This window comes from Poecilia formosa, unplaced genomic scaffold (genome assembly GCF_000485575.1).
Source record: "Poecilia formosa unplaced genomic scaffold, Poecilia_formosa-5.1.2 Scaffold106, whole genome shotgun sequence".
NCBI classification, from domain to species: domain Eukaryota; kingdom Metazoa; phylum Chordata; class Actinopteri; order Cyprinodontiformes; family Poeciliidae; genus Poecilia; species Poecilia formosa.
In genome coordinates, this window is record NW_006800045.1 from 1,821,715 (window position 1) to 1,840,781 (window position 19,067).

The following is a 19,067-nucleotide window of genomic DNA, read 5'->3' on the forward strand; positions in this document are numbered from 1 at the left end:
AATCCAAACATAAGAGGAGTGACACTTCATAATAAAATTACTCAAGTAAAAGTACAGCGTGGAACTAGTTCTTTTCATATTATTTGCTCAAACAAGTTCCTATAACTAGCTGAAAAGTTACTTTTGAGTTAGTTTTGTCTTATTTCAAATGTACAGAGATACTCGCACTAGGAACTAGATCAAAATTATAAGATTTTATCTGTTTTTGCAGTGTAAGGATAATCAAAAAGAAGAGAGGTAGAATCTGGCAGGTGATCTGCTTTGCGCAATAAAATTCATGAAGCAAAGCATCAAAAGTTCCACTTTTAATGTAAAAACGCAGAAAAAATGGATATAAAAGTTAATTTATATCCAGATGGGAATCATCTAGCAGCAGTTTTTACCTCCTACTGCTGCAAGTCAACAAAACTTAATTTATTTTACCTTTCTCCAATGCTTTATTCAACGTTTCTCCTGTCTAAATGAAAAGTCTGATGTCTTTAAATGTAAATTAAAATGTTTTTGTAAATTAATCATAATTTTCACCTGTCCGTCAGCTCGGCAGCCGCCTCCGACCCTCCCTGCTCTGCAGACAGAGCTGTGACGTCCGGCATCCCAACTCTTTCCAGGAAGCAGAGGTCCGGATCGGCGCGCATGGCGTTGTAACGCTCGTATCCTGGACAGGAACAGAGAGACGGAGTTAAAACGCAAAGAAAACACAGCAGGAAGCAAAATGCTGCTCAAGTTTCATTAAATTAACGCAAAAAAGACCAAAAAACTGCAAACTGAGAAAATCAAGGATTTTAAGGAAAGTTTTCAAACATTTCCAGCATCACACAATACAAATGAACGAAAAAATACAGCTTCAGTTCACTACTATATCATATTTATTACAGTTATTAATCATTTTTCTGTGATTTTATTCTAAATTTTAGAGAAGGGACAAAATAAAACTGGACAGAAAACAAAAAACGAATTTATTTAAAATATCCCCAAATTTCAATACTGCTCTTTAAAAAATAAGACGATCAATAAGTCACTGAGCTTTTAGGAACAATAAGTATTACATTACATAGAAAAAACCCAAATAAATCATGTTGAGTGAAATGACCTCACAAAAAGAAAGTTACAAAACAAAAACAGTCTCTAAAAATGTTCTTACCAAGTTGTACAGCTTACAGAAATAACTTCTAACTGACTTAAAACAAGAAAAGTTTAGTCTGATTCAAGAGGAGTTGATTGTGCAAAACTCATATTTGCACATTATTTTTACTTCCATTTGGGTCTCAGCTGCTTCTAGAAACACAAAACGCTCCAGAAAAATCCATTCGGTGTTTTGGCGACAGGTTAATGTCTGTTTGGTATCTGGAAACTGAGCCGTTTCAAAAACCTCCCGACTGTTACGTCACATAATATGGGCACCGTTACTTAGCAACCCCAGCCAGCCCAGCCCCGTTTCCTAGCAACCCCAGCCAGCCCAGCCCAGTCACCTAGCAACCCCAGCCAGTCCAGCCCTGCTTAATTCTAGCTGACCTATAACAAGAGAAGTTTAGTCTGATTTGACTTCACACAGTGAGAAAAAAATGTTTACATTTTCTTAATTAAGAGTATGAAACATCTGGTTTCAACTTTAAATAATTTTTTCCAAATTTAGGCTTTAAATCAAATGCTAAATTGCACTTTATTACAGGTTGAACATCAAACTCTTAAGGATTTGAAGCAGCCTCTGTGAATTGGGACCCATCGATTGAGTGAATTGGAAACCTCAGCGGTAATCTCAGTGTTACTCGGATGAAACGACAGCAACTTTCCGAGTCTCACCGTGTTTGTGGACTCCTATGAGGAGAGACTTGTCAGCGTCTGCGTCCCACCAAGTCACTGGAATCTCAATGTAGTCGATGTCAGGCAGCGACACCTCCAGCTTACTGTTGATGCACAAATAATCTAGCCGTTATAGTCAAGATCTGGACCATCTATCGACTGACGGAGTCTTTTCTTCCTGATTTGATTCAACATCCGCCATGTTTGCTACGTACCTGGCAGGTACCCCCTCCTGAGATTGATTAGCAGCCTCACCCAGAACCTCCACCTTCAGGTAGTACAACATCCTCACCCTCAGCAGCACCCTGGGACAAAATACAAGTGACAAAGGTTGAAAACGAAAACTGAAGCTAAAGCTAATCCATCATGTTTAGTGCACCGAGACGAGAACCTCAGCTGCTCAAAATGAGCTTTATTTAGCTGGACTGAGGAGAGAAAAGGTTGCAGCTCCTCCTTCATATGTTCTGCGTTGTTTCTTTAAAACTATCTGAGACAGAGAAAAACCTTCTAGCGTTTCATCGACCTGAGCTCCTATACTGACTTGTTGCAGTGCTGTTTGAGGTGCTTCTTGTAGCTCTCGTCCTGCAGCACCACCTCTGGGTTACAGTGGACCAGCCAGTCAGCGTTTTTAACGTCGGGAACATTCAGCTGATTCTTCAGCTTCTTCCCCTTCCTGCCCCGAGGAACCGGAGCAGACAGACCTGCGCACACAAACCAGACGCATTAACCTGAACTGGTAAAAATAAAGCAGTGCGCGTCGCATGTGGGCGGAGAAAGTCTAACCCGAGTGGTTGAGCAGCGCCTGGTCCTGTCCGTCTTTAGAAGGAGAGATCAGATCCCAGATGAAGCTCTTGATCTTGTCGTCACCTTTGTAGTGTTTCAGGCAGTAAACCAGCAGAGCCCTAATGGAAAAAACGGTCAAATAATGTCTGAATGCTTTCACTTAAAACAAGGAAAGTTCAAGCATTATCAAGATAAGTTTTCAGACGTTTCCAGCACTTTGGAGATAAAAACTATGCAAATGAACAAAGAAAACACACTATTTGTTATTACCGCAATTATTTTCTGTGATGGTATTCTACATTCACCGACAGGGACAAGTTAAACTAAAATATAAACAAAACAAAAAAACATTCCTGTTTCAACAATGTTTAACTTACAGAATATAACATGATCATTAAGTCACTAGTAATAATAAATATTCATTACAAATTGTGTTAAGGGAAATTACTTTTCTGCTCAAATTAAATATATCAAATATATGACAATATATCAAGAAAGTTGCAAAAAAATGTCTAAAAAACTTAGATTTTCTTTCATTTAGCAAATAAAAGTAACAAATAAAAATAACTGAAATAAAATAACCCATTTGGGTTTCAACTGTTTGTAAAAACAATCACATTCTATGGGCACTGTGCCGTTACCTAGCAACCCCAGCCAAGCTCAGCCCGTTACCTAGCAACCCCAGCCAAGCTCAGTCCGTTACCTAGCAACCCCAGCCAAGCTCAGCCCGTTACCTAGCAACCCCAGCCAAGCTCAGCCCGTTACCTAGCAACCCCAGCCAAGCTCAGCCTGTTACCTAGCAACCAAAGTGGAACTCCAGAAGTTTGGGCAGCTGGTTTTACTGCTGACCAAATCAAATGCTAAAACACAATATCAAAGAAAATAAATCTCTAAAACAATGTTCGGGCAAATTTTCTGTCATTTATCAATTATTAATAATTTTGGTAATTCTAACTGACCTAGAACAAGAGGAGTTTACTCTGATTTAACTCAGTGACAAAAATCTGTCTTTTTCTTAGTTGTATGAAAATATCTGGTTTCAACTGTAAATAATGTTTTCTGAATTTAGGCTTTTAATCAAACATTAGATTACACAGTAGTACAAAATTGTACAGTGTAAATATCAAACACTTTCAAGGACTTTATAAAGAAATCAAGCTCTTTCCAAACCTTGAAAACACGTCATTGAAATTCAAGCACTTTGAAGGATCCCAAGCGGTTTCGGAGCTTTTCTTACCGACAGATCACCTCCATGTCTCTCTCCGCCAGGTGCCATTTAAACCGGCCGTGGTTCAGGATGTCCTTCCAGCGACCCCAACTGGAAACCAAGATTCAGATAAACAACAGACACACCGCTGCAGATCTCACATGGTCTGAAGCGTCAGCATGAAGAATTGGGAGAATGTGGACGTCGTACCCGAAGATCAGGAGATTCTTCTCGACCCTGAAGCACTCGGCGCGGAGGTACCGCCTGGTGCGGTCGCCAAGGCGACGGGTCCGGCACGGACGCTCCTCCGAGTCGCTGTCCAGCTCGGAAAACTCCATCAGTTCGTCGTCCTCGAAGGAGTTATAGTGGCGTGTTTGTTTCCTGACGCGCGGCGTGTCGATCACCAGGGACTCCTGGGCGGCCAGAGGAGGAAGAAAAGTGAAGAACTCTGGGTTGGAACAAGACTTGCAGCTCAAAAGTCCAGATTTAGTCAGACTAAAACTTCCTGAGGATACGGTTGTTTTTTATTGATTCAATTTTAAAGCATAAATACAAAAGTCCACCATAAATTTATGGCAGATATCCCTGCAGTGTTGGAAAAACAGAGACTATTATGTAAAATTCATATTTTGCACATTTTGATTCTTACATTTGTATTTCAACTGTTTCTAAAAAAACAGCTGAACGCTTAAAAAAAAAACCACACAGATGTTTTTTGACAACAAGTTAACGTTTCTGGTTTCTGGAAAAGGAGCCAATTCAAAAACCTTCCTTTTCAAGGAAGCATAATAAGTCACCTTTAAGGAGAGTTAGATGTAAAAATGTAGGAATGGCTGAACTAAAGGATGGAAGTACTGCCAGACGTATGAACGCATAGATGTAAGAAAAGGACAAATATAGAGTTCGATGGACGGATATATAATAATTAGGATTTTTTTTTACTACACTTGTCTGAATTTGTTTTGCTTTACACAGGATATAAACGTTTTAGAGATATCATACCTTCTCTGATCTGGAGTCGATTTCCACCTCAGCGATTTTTGCCCATTTCTGCCAGAAGTTTGGATCGTCTAAAGAAATGTCCGTTCTGTTGCCGGACGACACAAAGCTGGCCTGAAGAAGAAGAAACAAAAAAAAATCTTAAAAACAGTTTTATAATCAGAATTAATGATTTTAGCAGAAACATTTGATGTGTTGGACCTTTGCAAACGTGGAGCCTTTCCCTTCAGACTGGATGGTGATGGTCTGCGTTCGCCTCTGCAGGATCTGATCGATGTCTTCCTCACAGAACTTGGAGCCTTCGTCTTCCTCGTCCATCAGCGCGCCGTATGCGCCCTTCTTCAACAAATCCTCCACTTCCAGCTTAGAAAGCTGCTGCACCTGCAGCACCAAACAAAACACTGAAATTCAAGAACTTCTCAAGCATTTTCAAGGTAAGTTTTCAAGGTCTGACAGCACCACGCTTTGGAGGCTAAAATAAATTTAAAAAAAAAAAACTAAAAACTGGTCTCAACTCAATATGATACCATGTCATATGTTACTAGTATATAAAAATAATAGTATGTAAAATAACGTTTTGTGACAGTATTTTATATTCAACAGCAGCAACAAGTTAAACTCAAATATAACTAAATTTTATGTTTTGAAATATCTCTCATATCCTACACACCCGACTGATGCGAGAAAAAAAAACACATTTAATTTAAAAATCCTCAATTTAAATAATGTTGTTTAACTTATGAAATACAAGTCAACCTTTATTTCAGCTACTCAGATCAATAAGTTACTGAGCCATTAGGAATAATAAATATTCATCACATAGAAACAATCCAAACAACTCATGTTACCGTAAAATATCCTGCCTGCTCGAATGAAATGCTGAATTAAGGTATACAGACAAAGTTACAAAAAACATTCTAAAAAACTGAGGTTTTCTTTCACCTAGCAAATAAAAATAATTGTTGTTAATTCTAAACAATCTAAAACAAGAAACATTTCGTCTGATTCAAAGGGGGTCTTTTATGCAAAACTCACTTTTTACACATTTTTGTTCTTCCATTTGGGTTTCACCTGCTCCTAAAAACCAGCCCAAGTCACATTCTATGGGTATTGTGCTGTTACCTAGCAACGGCAGCCATGCCAAGCCCCATTACCTAGCAACGGCAGCCATGCCAAGCCCCATTACCTAGCTACGGCAGCCATACCCAGCCCCGTTACCTAGCAACGGCAGCCATGCCCAGCCTACAACGACTCATCCTACAACGACTTCCTGTTGTCGCCTTCAGTAGGAACATCTGGTTGATGATCACACGAGCTGTGTGATGCAGATAAAAGTGTTTCTGATATGACAAAAACTTTATCCCAGCGCAAAACTATTATATGAAAAAACAAGGTTTTCTTTTGATTGTTGCGTTTCGGTTAAACAAATTTATTATCATAATTCTATTTTAAGTGATTTTACGGTTAATGGAAAAGTAGCTTGTGAGGAAAAAATTAATTTTTCTTAGTTATATAAAATTATTTGGTTTCAGCTGTAAATACTGATTTCCAAATTTAGGTTTTCAAACAAATATTAGATGGCAATTTATTACAAAACTGTGTAGTTTGAATATTAAGCAATTTCAGGGATTTTTTTGCGGAAATCAAGCACTTTCCAAACCCGTACGAACCCTGAGCTTTTCTTCCTGTTTTTTGTTAATTCAGACTCTCACCCCGTTGAGGCTTCCTTTGCGGTTGATGTCCTGAAGAACGGCTTTGTCCAAACCCAGCTTCAGGCTGGCCTTGTCGAACATTTCCCTCTCGTACGAGTTTCTGGTGATCAGTCTGTAGACTTTCACCGCTTTGCTCTGTCCGATCCGATGGCATCGAGCCTGAGCCTGAAATAAAGAAACATAAAAAAAGCCGTCAAATCAACATTGGTTTCTTCAGAAAGGTAAGAAGAATGTGGTTTAATTGAATGGACCAATTTAAAAACTAAGCTGGTTTAATAAAGGGCTTCTGACTGCCCAGATTCAGCCGGTCTGGTCTGGTCTGACCCAGTCCGGTCCGGTCCAGTCCAGTATAAGCCAGTCCAGTCCAGTCTAACCTGGTCCAGTCCGGTCCAGTCCAGTCCAGTCTGAGCCAGTCCAGTCCAGTCCTGTCCAGGCTGACCCGGTCCAGTCCAGTCCAGTCCAGTCTGAGCCAGTCCAGTCCAGTCTGAGCCGGTCCAGTCCAGTCCTGTCCAGGCTGACCCGGTCCAGTCCAGTTCAGTCCAGTCCAGTCCAGTCAGGCTGACCCAGTCTGGTCCGGTCCGTGTCTCCAGGCTCGCTGACCCACCTGCAGGTCGTTCTGCGGGTTCCAGTCCGAGTCGAAGATGATGCAGGTGTCGGCGGCCGTCAGGTTGATTCCCAGGCCTCCGGCCCGGGTGCAGAGCAGGAACACGAAGCGGTCCGAGTCGGGCTTGCAGAACCGGTCGATGGCCGCCTGCCGCAGGTTCCCCCGCACTCGGCCGTCGATGCGTTCGTACGTGTAGCTGAACGCACCAGAAGCAGCGAGCAGATGAGAAGGAACAGTAGCAGTTATTACCTTCTACACTGCACTGTAGAAGAAATCATTGTTTAATTATTAAAATTAAAAATAATCTGTCATTAGTAATCAATCAATATTCTAACTCAAATCAAATAAATAAATGCCCCCATAAAATAAAAACTTTCTAATAATAAAAATTGTGAGAAGTTTTTCTGTCGATCCCAATTTTATTTATTTCAAGATTTATATCTTTTTATTTCACTGTTTATTCTTTTATTTTGTGAAGCTACTTTACATATTCCACTTATTTTATAACTCCATTTTTATTTTATGTGTTTATATTCAAAATAAATAAATAAAAACTAAACCACATAAAAACAAACTCATTAAAAAAACTATTTTTTCCCCCACATATATTGAGCTTTATTTTATTTTCAATATGGATGTTTAATTGTTATGGCTCGATATTAATAAAGTTTGAATTCTAGTGAACATTTAACACTGGAATACATTTTAAATATCCAAAATAAATAAACAAAACAACAAATACAATAAATTAGGAAGTGTCTGTAAGCAAACTATCCTTCAAAATAAAAGCCCTAATTGAGACCAAAGCACCAGACTGAACTTTTATCATCCAGTTTTTAGTAGAAAGAGAGAAAATGATAAATCATGGGAACTATTGAGTGTGTTTAATTATTTATCATGTGATTTATTGATTAATTTGGACAGGGCTGTTAATCAGTCTGCCTGTGACGGTCCAGCTCACCGCCTCTGGATGAGGTAGTCCTCCAGGATGTCCAGGCAGCGGACCATCTGGGAGAAGATCAGCACCTTGTGGCCCCCCGACAGCAGCTTGGGCAGCAGCTTGTCGATCAGAACCAGCTTCCCGGCCGCCTGGATCATTGCCTGCAGCTGGAAGTCCGGCGCCTCTGGGCTGTGGCTCTTCTTGAAGCTTTCCAGAATCTTCTCCTCCGCGCCTGAAAGAAATGGTTTGAATAAAAACGGCGTAGATCTGAACGACGTTTTGTCCAGAAACGAGGCGCTACCTGTGATGAGGTACGGGTGGTTGCAGCACTTTCGGAGCTCCATCATGGTGTTGATGAGGTTCGGCATGTTGTGTTGGTTTGCTCCTTTAGACAGGAAGGAGAAGTTCTTCTCCAGGATGGCCCGGTAGTATTTCTTCTGGATGTTCGTCAGCTCCACCTGGACACACACAAAAAAACTCTGAAATGACCAAAATAAGGAGAAGACTTTCAAACTTTTTCTCAGTAGAAACTCCACGACTTTGCAACAAAAATGTACCAATCAGGATGTGGAGCCATAAAAAAGTTCTAGGCTTTTGAAAATCCTTGTTTTTTCTGAGATTATACTACAAATGTTTTGTTTTTTCTAGCAAAGTTTCAACTTTTCAAACTCTGGTATTTCTTTGTTTTTTCTAAGACTAAACTTAGAAATTGTCTCGAAAAAATAACTAACATTTCTGAGTCTGAAGAGTCAAATAATTTGTATAAAAAACAGCAACATTTCTGAGCTCCAAAAGTTGTACATTTGTGAGAAAACACTTTGAAAAAACTTGGACATTTCTGAGTTTCACAAGTTGAACATTTTAGACGTTTGAATCTCAGAAATTTTCCTGCCTCCTAGAAATTTTCTGATTAGTGTCAAAATTTCCATGTTTTTTCTTACAAATTTTAAACTTTTCTAAATCAGAATTTTCTTTGTTTTTTCTTAGATTAAACTTGGAAATTTATAGATTTATCTAAGAAATTGTCTAGAAAAAAACTTGGACATTTCTGAGTTTCACATTTATAACATTTATAACTTTTGAAGCCGAGAAACTTTCCAAAAATTTAAAATTTTTGACTTTTTTGATCTCAGAAAGTTTGTTTTTATTAGAAATTTTATGAGGTTATTCTGAAAATGTTTTCTCTCATGAATGTCTCTTGTTTCTGTCTTAAAAATTTCTCAGCTCAATCTCAAAATTTATTGGAACTTTGGCAGAAATTTACTTCTCATCTTGCAAAAGAGCTGCGTAGCTAAGAGGGGTGTATTAGCAGCTAGTTAGCGTTAGCCTCAACTGTTTGAGTCACAGAATGTAATTAGATGCACTACAGAAAAAAAAAACAGATGAAACAGTCTTCCATGACTAATTCTACAGCCAACTTACATTTCTTACATTTTAATTTAAGACATTATGCAGCCTTAATGTTAGATACATGGATTTAAGACTTTTTAAGGCAGATGCTAGGTTTGTGCTAATAGTTCAGTTTGTTTAACCGGATGCAGACAGAGTCGAACCTCGATGATGGTTTCCTCTTTAGGCGCCAGATTTTTCTCCACATCGTCCTTCAGTCTCCTCAGCATCATTGGTTTTAAAATGGACTGAAGTTTCTTCACCTGTCGAGGAGCAGAGAGGAAATAAAACACAAACGTTTGACGTCGTCCTCGGTGCCGGCCCGGAGCTGACCGGACCCACCTGCTCATCCGTCTTCAGGTCTCCGAACTCCTCCAGGAAGGAGCTCTCTGAGGGAAACTGCTGTGGCTCCAGGAAGTTCAGCAGACTGAACAGCTCCTCCACCGAGTTCTGCAGCGGTGTCCCAGTCAGAAGCACCTTGTGTTCCTGTCAGGAAGCGGACCACAACATGTTTCACAACACGCGTCTCTGCCGGAGCAGTCGGAGACGCTACTGAGCACGTGCGGACGGATGCTGACCAGGTTCATGAGCTTCAGTCCCTCCAGCAGCTTGCAGTTCCTGTTCTTGAGGCGGTGGGCCTCGTCGATCACAACGCAGCGCCACTGCAGCTTCTTCAGCTCCGGGCAGTCGGCCATGATCATCTCGAAGGTGGTGATCAGGCCGTGGAACTTCAGCCCGCCCGAGATCGTGTTGCCCTGCAGCAGAGGAGCGCGGATCAAGTTTAAGACTTTAAACACCATTAAGATAAATGTTTTGTCATCAGAAGCTGCGATGTCACTGCTGGTGGGACTGCACTAATGTGGAAAAAACACAATTGTCATTAAATAAGAAATGCAATTAAAATCACACATGAAGATTTTTGCTCACGCGATTAGTCATTAAAAAACTTCCTGTCGTGTTTTTCATCATTTCCGCCTCTATTAACACTCGGTTGTAATGTGTTTAAAGTTAACTTTATTAAAAAGTTTTAAGGCCAATGATGAAGACAAACGTTTGCTAGTTTAGCCACTTGGCAAATTTATCAAACTGGCTAAACTAGCTAACTGGCTATGGAGCAAATACCACAGCCACCTAAATGGCTACTAATGTAGCAAAACAATCTTGTAGCCTAACTGAAGCTAATAAGCCAATAATTAGCGGCTACTTAGCGGTAGCCTCAACCATCTGCGTTCGACTCAAACTACTGCCCGATTGAAAAGTCCCGTGACATTTAATGGCTTTCGTTTAAGCTAGATGAATTTCTGGACGCCACAGAGGCACAGGTGACCTTTCACCTCCTGGTTTCCCACCTGCTGGTCTCGGTAGAACATCTCGTACTGCAGGATCATCTGGCGGCTGATCTGCGAGCCGTGGTACACGATGACGTTCATGTGCGTCCAGGTGCGAAACTCCCGCTCCCAGTTGGTGATGGTGGACAGCGGGGCGATGATGAGGAACGGCCCGCGGATGCCCATGTTGAAGATTTCGTACAGGAACGTGATCGACTGGATCGTCTTCCCCAAACCCATTTCATCTGCCAGGATGCAGTTTTTCCTGAAAACGAGCAGAAGGTGAGCGGGAGGGAGGAGGACGGAAACAGGAAATGGCTTCCCGGTGGGTCTGTCTGGGCGCTCACCTGTTGTACCAGTTGAACATCAACCAGTTCATCCCCTCCAGCTGGTATTCTCTGAGCTGGTTTCCGTTCCGGTAATCTCTGGAGCGCTCCAGCTTCTGCCATTTATCTGGAGCTGGGCGTTCCTGCCAGACGAAGGATTAAAAATAATCTTTTCAAGATTAATAACAAAATAAAACATTAAATTAACTTTAATTTTACACATTTATACAAGAAACAGTTATTTTATCACATATTGATATTTTTATTTTGTATTAATATTTTCTATTATTCTATCTTTCAATTAATTTATTTATTAATGTATCTATTTTATTTGTTTATCATATTTTATGGGCCGATTAAGAGAACATTTGTTTATTTTTTTACTTATTTATTAATTCATTTTTTATCTATTTGTCATATTCTCTGGGTTGGTTAAGAGACATTTTAATTTATTTATGCATTTTTATTATTATATTTACCATATTAAATGGACTGATTAAGGAGAAGTTTTTATTTGCTTATTGATTTATTTATTTTTATTGATTTATTTATTATATCTGATGGTAAAAATAAGGGGAAGTTTTTTATTTTATCTATTTATTTTTATTTATTAATTTATTTACCATATTAAACGGTTTGACTAAGGGGAAGTTTCAATGATTTTTAATTCATTTATTACATTTTATGGGCCGATTACAAGAAGGTTTTTAATTATTCACTATTTATTAATTAAATGGGTTTTTTTTTAATACAAGTTTTTATTTATGCTTCTTATGGGTAGAAGTTTTATTAATTCTTTTAATAATTATGCTGTATTGTAATATTTTTCATTTATGTCTTTTTATATTTATCACTTTACTCTTTATTTTTACTTATTTTTTCATAGATATATTTTGTACTAATTTCTGCACTTTACTTATATTTTGCTTATACAAGCAAAATATAAGTAAAGTATGGCTGTGCTGATAATATTCACGCTGTCCGGACTTGATCGTCGTTCCTTTAAATCTCCGTTCCTCTCACCATGTGTCTGAGGTCCGCCGGACGCTTCTGGATCTCCTCAAACTCCCGGATCTTCTCCGGGTCCAGGTCCTCCTGCAGCTCCCAGGTCGCCTCCTCGTACGACAGGCTGCACCACTTCACCAGGTAGTGGGTCACCTCCTGCAGCAGAAGCACACGCTGCGTTGCCGCCCTCAACAGCCTCCAGGAAATAAAACCGCCTGTCTGGGAACGTACCTCGCCCGTCTCCGTATCCGTGGTAACGGCCACCTCCAGGATGCGGTCGACCTCCACGTAGTCTGGGTTGAATATGTCATCGTCGGGCTGAAGGGGGAAAACGGAGATGAACGAAGCAGAAAACGATTAGCTCAGTGATCAAATATTCTCAATCGATTATTCTGATGATTAATTGATTATTTGGAAAATTATTGATATTTGGCACTTTGATTTAAAATGCAGTTAAATAATTAAATTGATATTTTAAATAACAAATGCAATAACAGCATTCCTTTAATAAACAGTCATTTGTAGCTTAAACATCAAACAGCTCAGACCTTTCTGCTTAACATCGACACATTGCAGGGATTTTCTGTTGATCATTTTTTATTAACAACTGAAAATAAAGAGGAGATTGATTTTACAGAATTTGAACAAAGTGGAGCTAAATCTGGTTACAACAGATTAGTAAGACTTTTCATCTTTTCATGATTTGTACAGTTTTTGCCTTAATTCCTGCTCTGAGTGTGTTGTTCTGACTTTTTAGAGTCTGTATAGTCCAGCTAATGATTAATTGATTACTAAACCAGTCAACGATAAATTCAACAATCGACTAATCAGGAAGTTTCACCTCAGTGAACAGGTGCTTCATCTGAGCCTGTTTGGTCCTGAAACGTTTGATCTTCTGGTGGATTCTGGGATCTTTCTCCAGCTCTTCCAAAGTGGCCCATTTGCAGTGCAGGTAGGAACTACAAGCATAAAAAATATAAACAAAACGATGATTTAAGTCATGCAGCTTCCACTGAGTTTTTCTCCATTTGGACACAAAACCAGTAAAGTTCATTATAAATTAATGGCAGAAACTTACAGAAGAGGATTTAAAAAAATTTAAAAAATCTGACCTTTTTCTCAGAAATACAACTTTTGATCTCAGAAAAATTTAAATCACAATTCAGAGAAAAGACATAATCCTGAAAAGTCAGAATTTTAATTTTTAAAAGTCAGAATTTTGACTTTTAAAAAAATCTGAATTCTGAGAAAAATGTCAGAATTTTGATTTTGATTAAAATAAAGTCAGGATTCTGAGGTTAAAGTGAGATTTTTTTTCAGTCTCCATTCCCCTTTTTAATTTGGACCATGAAGCAAACGGAGCTTAATCTGGACGGTTGGGTGGACAGGTTGGATAAACTTGTTTTTATTAATTCACACGTTTTTCATGCAGGCACTCAGATGAGGAATAAAGTTTGTAAATAAAATAAAAAATTAAGTCAGACGGAAAAATGTCTCAAACCATAAATGCATTGGAAAAGCATCATCTGTAACTACAGCTAGATTAATTTGCATCATTTCACCCATAAACGAACGCCAATAAAGATAACCAGTCTTCATTGCGAATAATAAAGATTTTACAAAAACAGTTGTCCTGCAACTTTATGATGCACAAATAAATTATTCCTAACAAAGTGGAGGAAAATGTAAAGTTCGAATCCATCCGGTTATGTTTTATTCATCATCCTGGGAGAATGAATTACAGAAAACAGAATAACTGCGTACAGGGGCGTCTCCGGAGACACTCTGGCTTCGGGAGCTAAAACGTTCCTGAACGGATAATAACTGCTGCCTGGGAATAGCAGCCCCCAAAAACCACAACGCAGCATTTCTAAACACGAGCTGCTGTTAGCGGGCAAAAGTCAAATAAAAATGATTGACGAAGGAGATTTAACGGAGCTCAGTTCAGGTCTTTAAGGTTCCAGGCAGACATAGAATATATCCACATGAAAACAGCTTGAAATTTTTACTTTTTTATGAATTTTGTCAGGAAAAACTCGGGACTCGCTTTGATTTGTCCAATCCCTCAAATTCAACTGATGACGGCAGCTAAACTCAAACATATTCACAATGGTGGCCACAATTACGCTAACAGCAGAGCTAATAGCATTTGGCGCTAATGAAAACGTTTAGCTGTACTACATCTGCTACTTTCGCTACATGGTTGAATTTTGTGCTTTAGCATTAGCTTCCGCTAAATAGCGTGTTGGCTTAGTGCTTTAGCATTAGCAGAATAAAGTTTATGATCAGTGCGGCCATTTTCAAACTTTTTGCTACGTAATCTGTAAAGTTAAAGATAATTGAGGGACACCTTTTAATTTATTTTATTCAAAAGATGTTTCTTTGCTAAATGTTTTCATTTTACCTGTACAATTATTGAGGGCCGCAAAATATCACTTCAAGGGCCGCAAACGGCCCACGGGCCGCACTTTGCACACAACTGGATTAGTGTTTGATATTCATGAATGTCATGTCCTTTTAAGAATAATTTTAACTGGTATTTCCTTTGTTTCTGGGTTAAATCGTTAAACAAATATTTGAATATTTATTGAATCTGAAGAAGTTTGGATTTATTTTGGATTTTCTCAAATTTAAAGCAAAAATAAACTTACACAAAGACACAAACATGTGAACAAAGCTCCACTGGAATATAGTTAAATATCCTTAAACATGGGTTTTTAATACTGTCTTAATAGAGTGCAGTAAATTAAGTCAGCAGAAGCAGAAACAGAAGATAAACCATAAATCAGGATATTTGTCTATAAAGAGACTCACAAATTTCTGTATTTGACATAAAACTCCTCCATGTCCTCCGTTTGGTCCTCTGATGAAGCCTAAAGAGACAAATTAATCACTCTTAGGAAAATCAATCAACATTATTTCTGAAATAAAAGTAATTAAAAATCTGGATGTATTCAGGATTTTAAGTAAAGGTATATATATATTTTTTTTTCTTTGTTTTTACCTCTTTCTTCATTTTTCTGACAGCCAGGATTTTCTCGATGATGTTGGCCTCGTCCTCTGGAGGTTCCTGAGACACGGAAACAAGAAAATCTGCATTCAAACGGCAGGAACAAGGCACAACCATAAAATAAACTGCAGAAAACAACTAGAAATTCCCAGAACATTTAAACCATTAAAACCCGAAACCAGGATGAATCTTTTAGTTTTTTTCCAGGCAGATTTTTCCGGATCGGACCAGAAATCTGAGGGGTGTCTTACTTCTGCCTGCCATGCCAGAGCCGTAGCGTTGAGCGCCGAGATGCGTCCGGCTCCCAGAACGGCGATCGTCTCTCCGTCGTCGTCCACCACCTTGAAGTCCAAGTCTTCGTTGTACTTCCTCCTTTTGACCTGTCGACCCGAACGCCGCTTCTGCAGAGCGGGCCGAGGACAAAACAAACAAAACTATTTCAAAAACACTTACTGGAAACAGTTCCTTCAGACTTTTAAAGGTTCCTGGGTCATAAGTAGGGATAAATAAGCAAAACAACAAATAAAATGTAAACAAAACTGTCCTTCAAAAAATGTAAGCATGTTGCAAAAAGCTTTAAATCAATTAACCGCACAATAAATTAAAATAAGCTCAATGGTTTCCATTTGCATGATGACACACTAAATGACACAAATGGAAATGATCAAGCTCATTTTAATTTATCATGCGATTACTTGATTGACTTATTGAGACCGCTCAATTAGTAACCAATTTAGTATTTCCAAGCAACTTGACCAACACTGGAAACAGGTTACTAAAAGTCATAAAACTTGGCTTTGGGATACTTTTATTTAAAGTTTATGGTTTAGTTTTACTTTCTGCATTTTTGTAGTGTAACGGTTATTTGTGTATTCCTCCTGAACTCACAGCGTTGTCCAGCGGGTCCTGGCTGTCGTCGCCTCCCATGTTGAGCGCTGACGTTGAGGTGGTGTCATCGCTCTCCGCCCCCTCCTGGACGGCCAGCTCCTGGTTTCTCCTCTTCCCTTTCTTCTTCTTCTCCAGCGGCGCCGCACCTGGGTCTCTGAAGGAACAGCAGCATTGTGTCACAATCAGAAAGTTAAATGAGAATGTAAATCTAAATATTTAGCTTTGTTTTCAGTTCAGAAGCTGGAATGAGAAAGAAGCAAGACTCACCACTCTGAACATTTTCAGCTAACTTTGATTTGACTTGTTGCTGAAAATGTGCTACATAAATAAAATTACATTACCTTACGTTACCTTAACCCTAACTCAAAATGAAACCGTATGTTATTATAGTTGGGCTGGAGGGTAATTATTCAGTTATAAACCATCCAGTTCTGCACTGAGTTTGAATTTTTTGGATTTGTTTTGGTATGCAAGTAATTCTTAAAATTTAAATTTAATTTAAATGTTATAAAAATAAAAGCACCTATGCTTTTTTAAACATGTTCTGGAACTTTGCTGGGTTGCTAGGTAACGGGCTGAGCCTGGCTGGCGGTTGCTAGGTAACGGCTTGTTACATTCCGGAGGTTTCTAAAACGGCTCCTTTCCCAAAAAACATTAAGTTATTTCCAAAAAGCAGACTTACCTCAAATGAAATTTAAAATAAAATAAACATGTAAATACATGTATTTACACATAAATACATGTATTTACTCACTTCTGTTGAGTTAGCAACAGAAGTGATAATACATTTACACTTATTACCCGTGATGGACACAAAAAAAAAGCTAGTTAGCAAGCTAGCTAACAGGAGTATATTAGCAGCTAGTTACCGACCGTCTCAAGTCACAGTCATAACTCAATTTTGCCCGAAATAAAAGTTTCGCAAGAAAAACTACGTATGAGTTCAAATAGTCCTACCACAATAAAATCTAAGATCAATTTAAAGACCATATTTAAGGCCAACCTACATTTTTAAAATACATTTAAAACATTTTAAAGTCTTAATTTTAGATGGATCGATTTAAGACTTTTAAAGCCTGAATTTAAGACGTTTTAAGAATTTGCACTCTGCTTACTGATATAATTTTTTGTGTGAAATGTCACTAAATGTAGCAGCAAAGTTGTGCTGATTATTGTTAACAATGCAGACGTGACCTGGTGGCCAGATCTCTTCACTTTATTCTCTGAGGTTTGTTTTGCTTTCATTCCTTTATTTTTCCTTCGTTTCTCTTTCATGCTTGAACCTTCCTCTCTGACTCTGACAAGATTAGTCAAATCATGATTATAGGTTATTAAAGAGACGACACTTTCAAATTCCAAGGTGTAAAACTTAATTATGAAGTTGTACAAATATTAGTTTCTGTGGCCTGAGGAAACAAACAGCTCCTAAATCTGTTAGCAGGCAGCAGCTGGCTGAACCGGTCGGATCCGGGTTGGTTGCATCTTTTAGGATCTTTCAGGCGCTCTAAAGACAGACCATAATAGTCTCTGATGAGTTTAATGATGTTGTGAGCAGTTTTATTTACCTGCTGTAAAATCTGCATCTACATCCAGACCCAGTTCACGATTTTAGGCAGGATAGGTTCTGCTCAGGAGTTTGGCTCCTTTAAGTTTCATTTAAAGTTGAGAAATTAGGCTGGTGACAGGAAAAACTCAGAAATCTGATTCTTTTCTGATCACTGAATGCACCACACCTAAGCTCCGTCAATAACACTTTTTTGAGGGAAGAAAATGGACTTAAAGTTTGGTATTTTCAGTACCAGTGAAGATTCTAATAAAAGGGTAACTGCAGGTTTTAGCAAGTCAAATTTAAGACTTTTAAGCCACTTTGAATGAAATTTAAGACTGTGAATGTTGGGATTGGTTGGAAGACTGCTGCATTACAATCAGGCATAGCAGAAACTGTCAATGTTTGTGGCTTTTTGTAGCGACTTTAGGTTTCACACACTGAATATTGCTCTCTTAAGGGGGTAGAATCATGTAAAAATAAACTTTTACATCATGTTATTCTGTCATCAAAAACATACCTGGACTGTTGCTTTCATTCTTTTATTCATGTTTGAGAAATCCTTTAATCTCCACTTCATTTTTTGCACAACCATTGAGTTGTGCAAAACCCCTGGGTGGACCTAGCCCCACCTTCGAGGTGCAGCTCCTCCCCCACTCAGCTCCTTCAGACTAGCCAGCAGCAATTAGCAAACACCTGTCTGAACTGCGTATCAGCTGAGCTCATTATAGGAGCCGCTTCTCAGTGAAACGCTGGTAAAGGCGCTGTTAAAGGGTTAACAGAGGAGCCATGCTGTTATGACGTCCTGGAGGTGGAGCTTCAAAAAGAGCAGGAGTTTTTAATCATCACGCTCATTTTAATTTATCGTGCGATTCATTGACCGACCACTTATTGTGACAGGCTCACTACGACCTGTCTTATTTAAGGTAATTTGTTTTTAACTAGATGTAAATGAAAGCGAGGTGCAGCAGAGTGAACTATAAATGCGCCATGCGTCACCAGCTTCGCTCTTAAGCCCTGGAAGCACCTGAAACCAACCTTCCTAGTTGTGCCCTATATTGGTTATTTGAGTCATACAGCTTGATTCTGCTTTTCCGAGCTTGTGGTTGTTCTTACTTGGGTTTGCGGCCCCTCTGCTTTGGCGCCGTGGGGGCTGCAGACTTGCTGTTGGCCTGGCCATGACTCTTCCCGTGGATCTGGGCGGCCTGGCTGTTGTTTACTTGAGGCCCTGCTGCAAAAGAGGAAAACAGGAAGACGGTTGGGACAGTCGTTAGTCCAATAAAATCTGTTTTTAGACATGGAGGTGCTGTAATTTGAATTTCCAATTCTGAATTAGCTGCGTTTGAGGAGCATGTCGCCAATTTAAAACATTTGATAGTATTCTACATTCTAGGTAAAGTAAAATAAAATGAAATATGTTTTGAAATATCTCTCACAACATTAACTTAGCAAGAAATTCCCCAATTTCAGTAACATTGTTTCAATAAGTCATTGAGATATTAGTAATAATAAACATTCATTACACTGAAA

The 19,067-nt window shown here is 38.9% G+C and overlaps 1 protein-coding gene across 6 annotated transcripts in view; it reads right to left on the reverse strand.

The window, feature by feature from the left end:
• The window catches only part of chd6 (chromodomain helicase DNA binding protein 6), an 80,934-nt gene that overhangs the window by 38,612 nt on the left and 23,255 nt on the right, over positions 1-19,067 (reverse strand). For all 6 annotated transcript variants that reach the window (XM_016675119.1, XM_016675120.1, XM_016675121.1 and 3 more), the window contains exons 4-29: positions 18,654-18,768; positions 15,992-16,145; positions 15,355-15,504; positions 15,098-15,163; positions 14,908-14,966; positions 12,935-13,052; positions 12,325-12,411; positions 12,112-12,249; positions 11,110-11,231; positions 10,784-11,027; positions 10,013-10,189; positions 9,777-9,920; positions 9,599-9,697; positions 8,347-8,503; positions 8,067-8,277; positions 7,106-7,301; positions 6,502-6,666; positions 4,991-5,170; positions 4,793-4,903; positions 4,001-4,203; positions 3,821-3,901; positions 2,584-2,702; positions 2,342-2,501; positions 2,016-2,105; positions 1,801-1,904; positions 526-655 (exon numbers count right to left, since the gene is read on the reverse strand). In XM_016675119.1, coding sequence (XP_016530605.1) covers positions 526-655; positions 1,801-1,904; positions 2,016-2,105; positions 2,342-2,501; positions 2,584-2,702; positions 3,821-3,901; positions 4,001-4,203; positions 4,793-4,903; positions 4,991-5,170; positions 6,502-6,666; positions 7,106-7,301; positions 8,067-8,277; positions 8,347-8,503; positions 9,599-9,697; positions 9,777-9,920; positions 10,013-10,189; positions 10,784-11,027; positions 11,110-11,231; positions 12,112-12,249; positions 12,325-12,411; positions 12,935-13,052; positions 14,908-14,966; positions 15,098-15,163; positions 15,355-15,504; positions 15,992-16,145; positions 18,654-18,768 — 3,580 coding nt within the window. The remainder of the gene's footprint in view (positions 1-525; positions 656-1,800; positions 1,905-2,015; positions 2,106-2,341; positions 2,502-2,583; positions 2,703-3,820; positions 3,902-4,000; positions 4,204-4,792; positions 4,904-4,990; positions 5,171-6,501; positions 6,667-7,105; positions 7,302-8,066; positions 8,278-8,346; positions 8,504-9,598; positions 9,698-9,776; positions 9,921-10,012; positions 10,190-10,783; positions 11,028-11,109; positions 11,232-12,111; positions 12,250-12,324; positions 12,412-12,934; positions 13,053-14,907; positions 14,967-15,097; positions 15,164-15,354; positions 15,505-15,991; positions 16,146-18,653; positions 18,769-19,067) is intronic.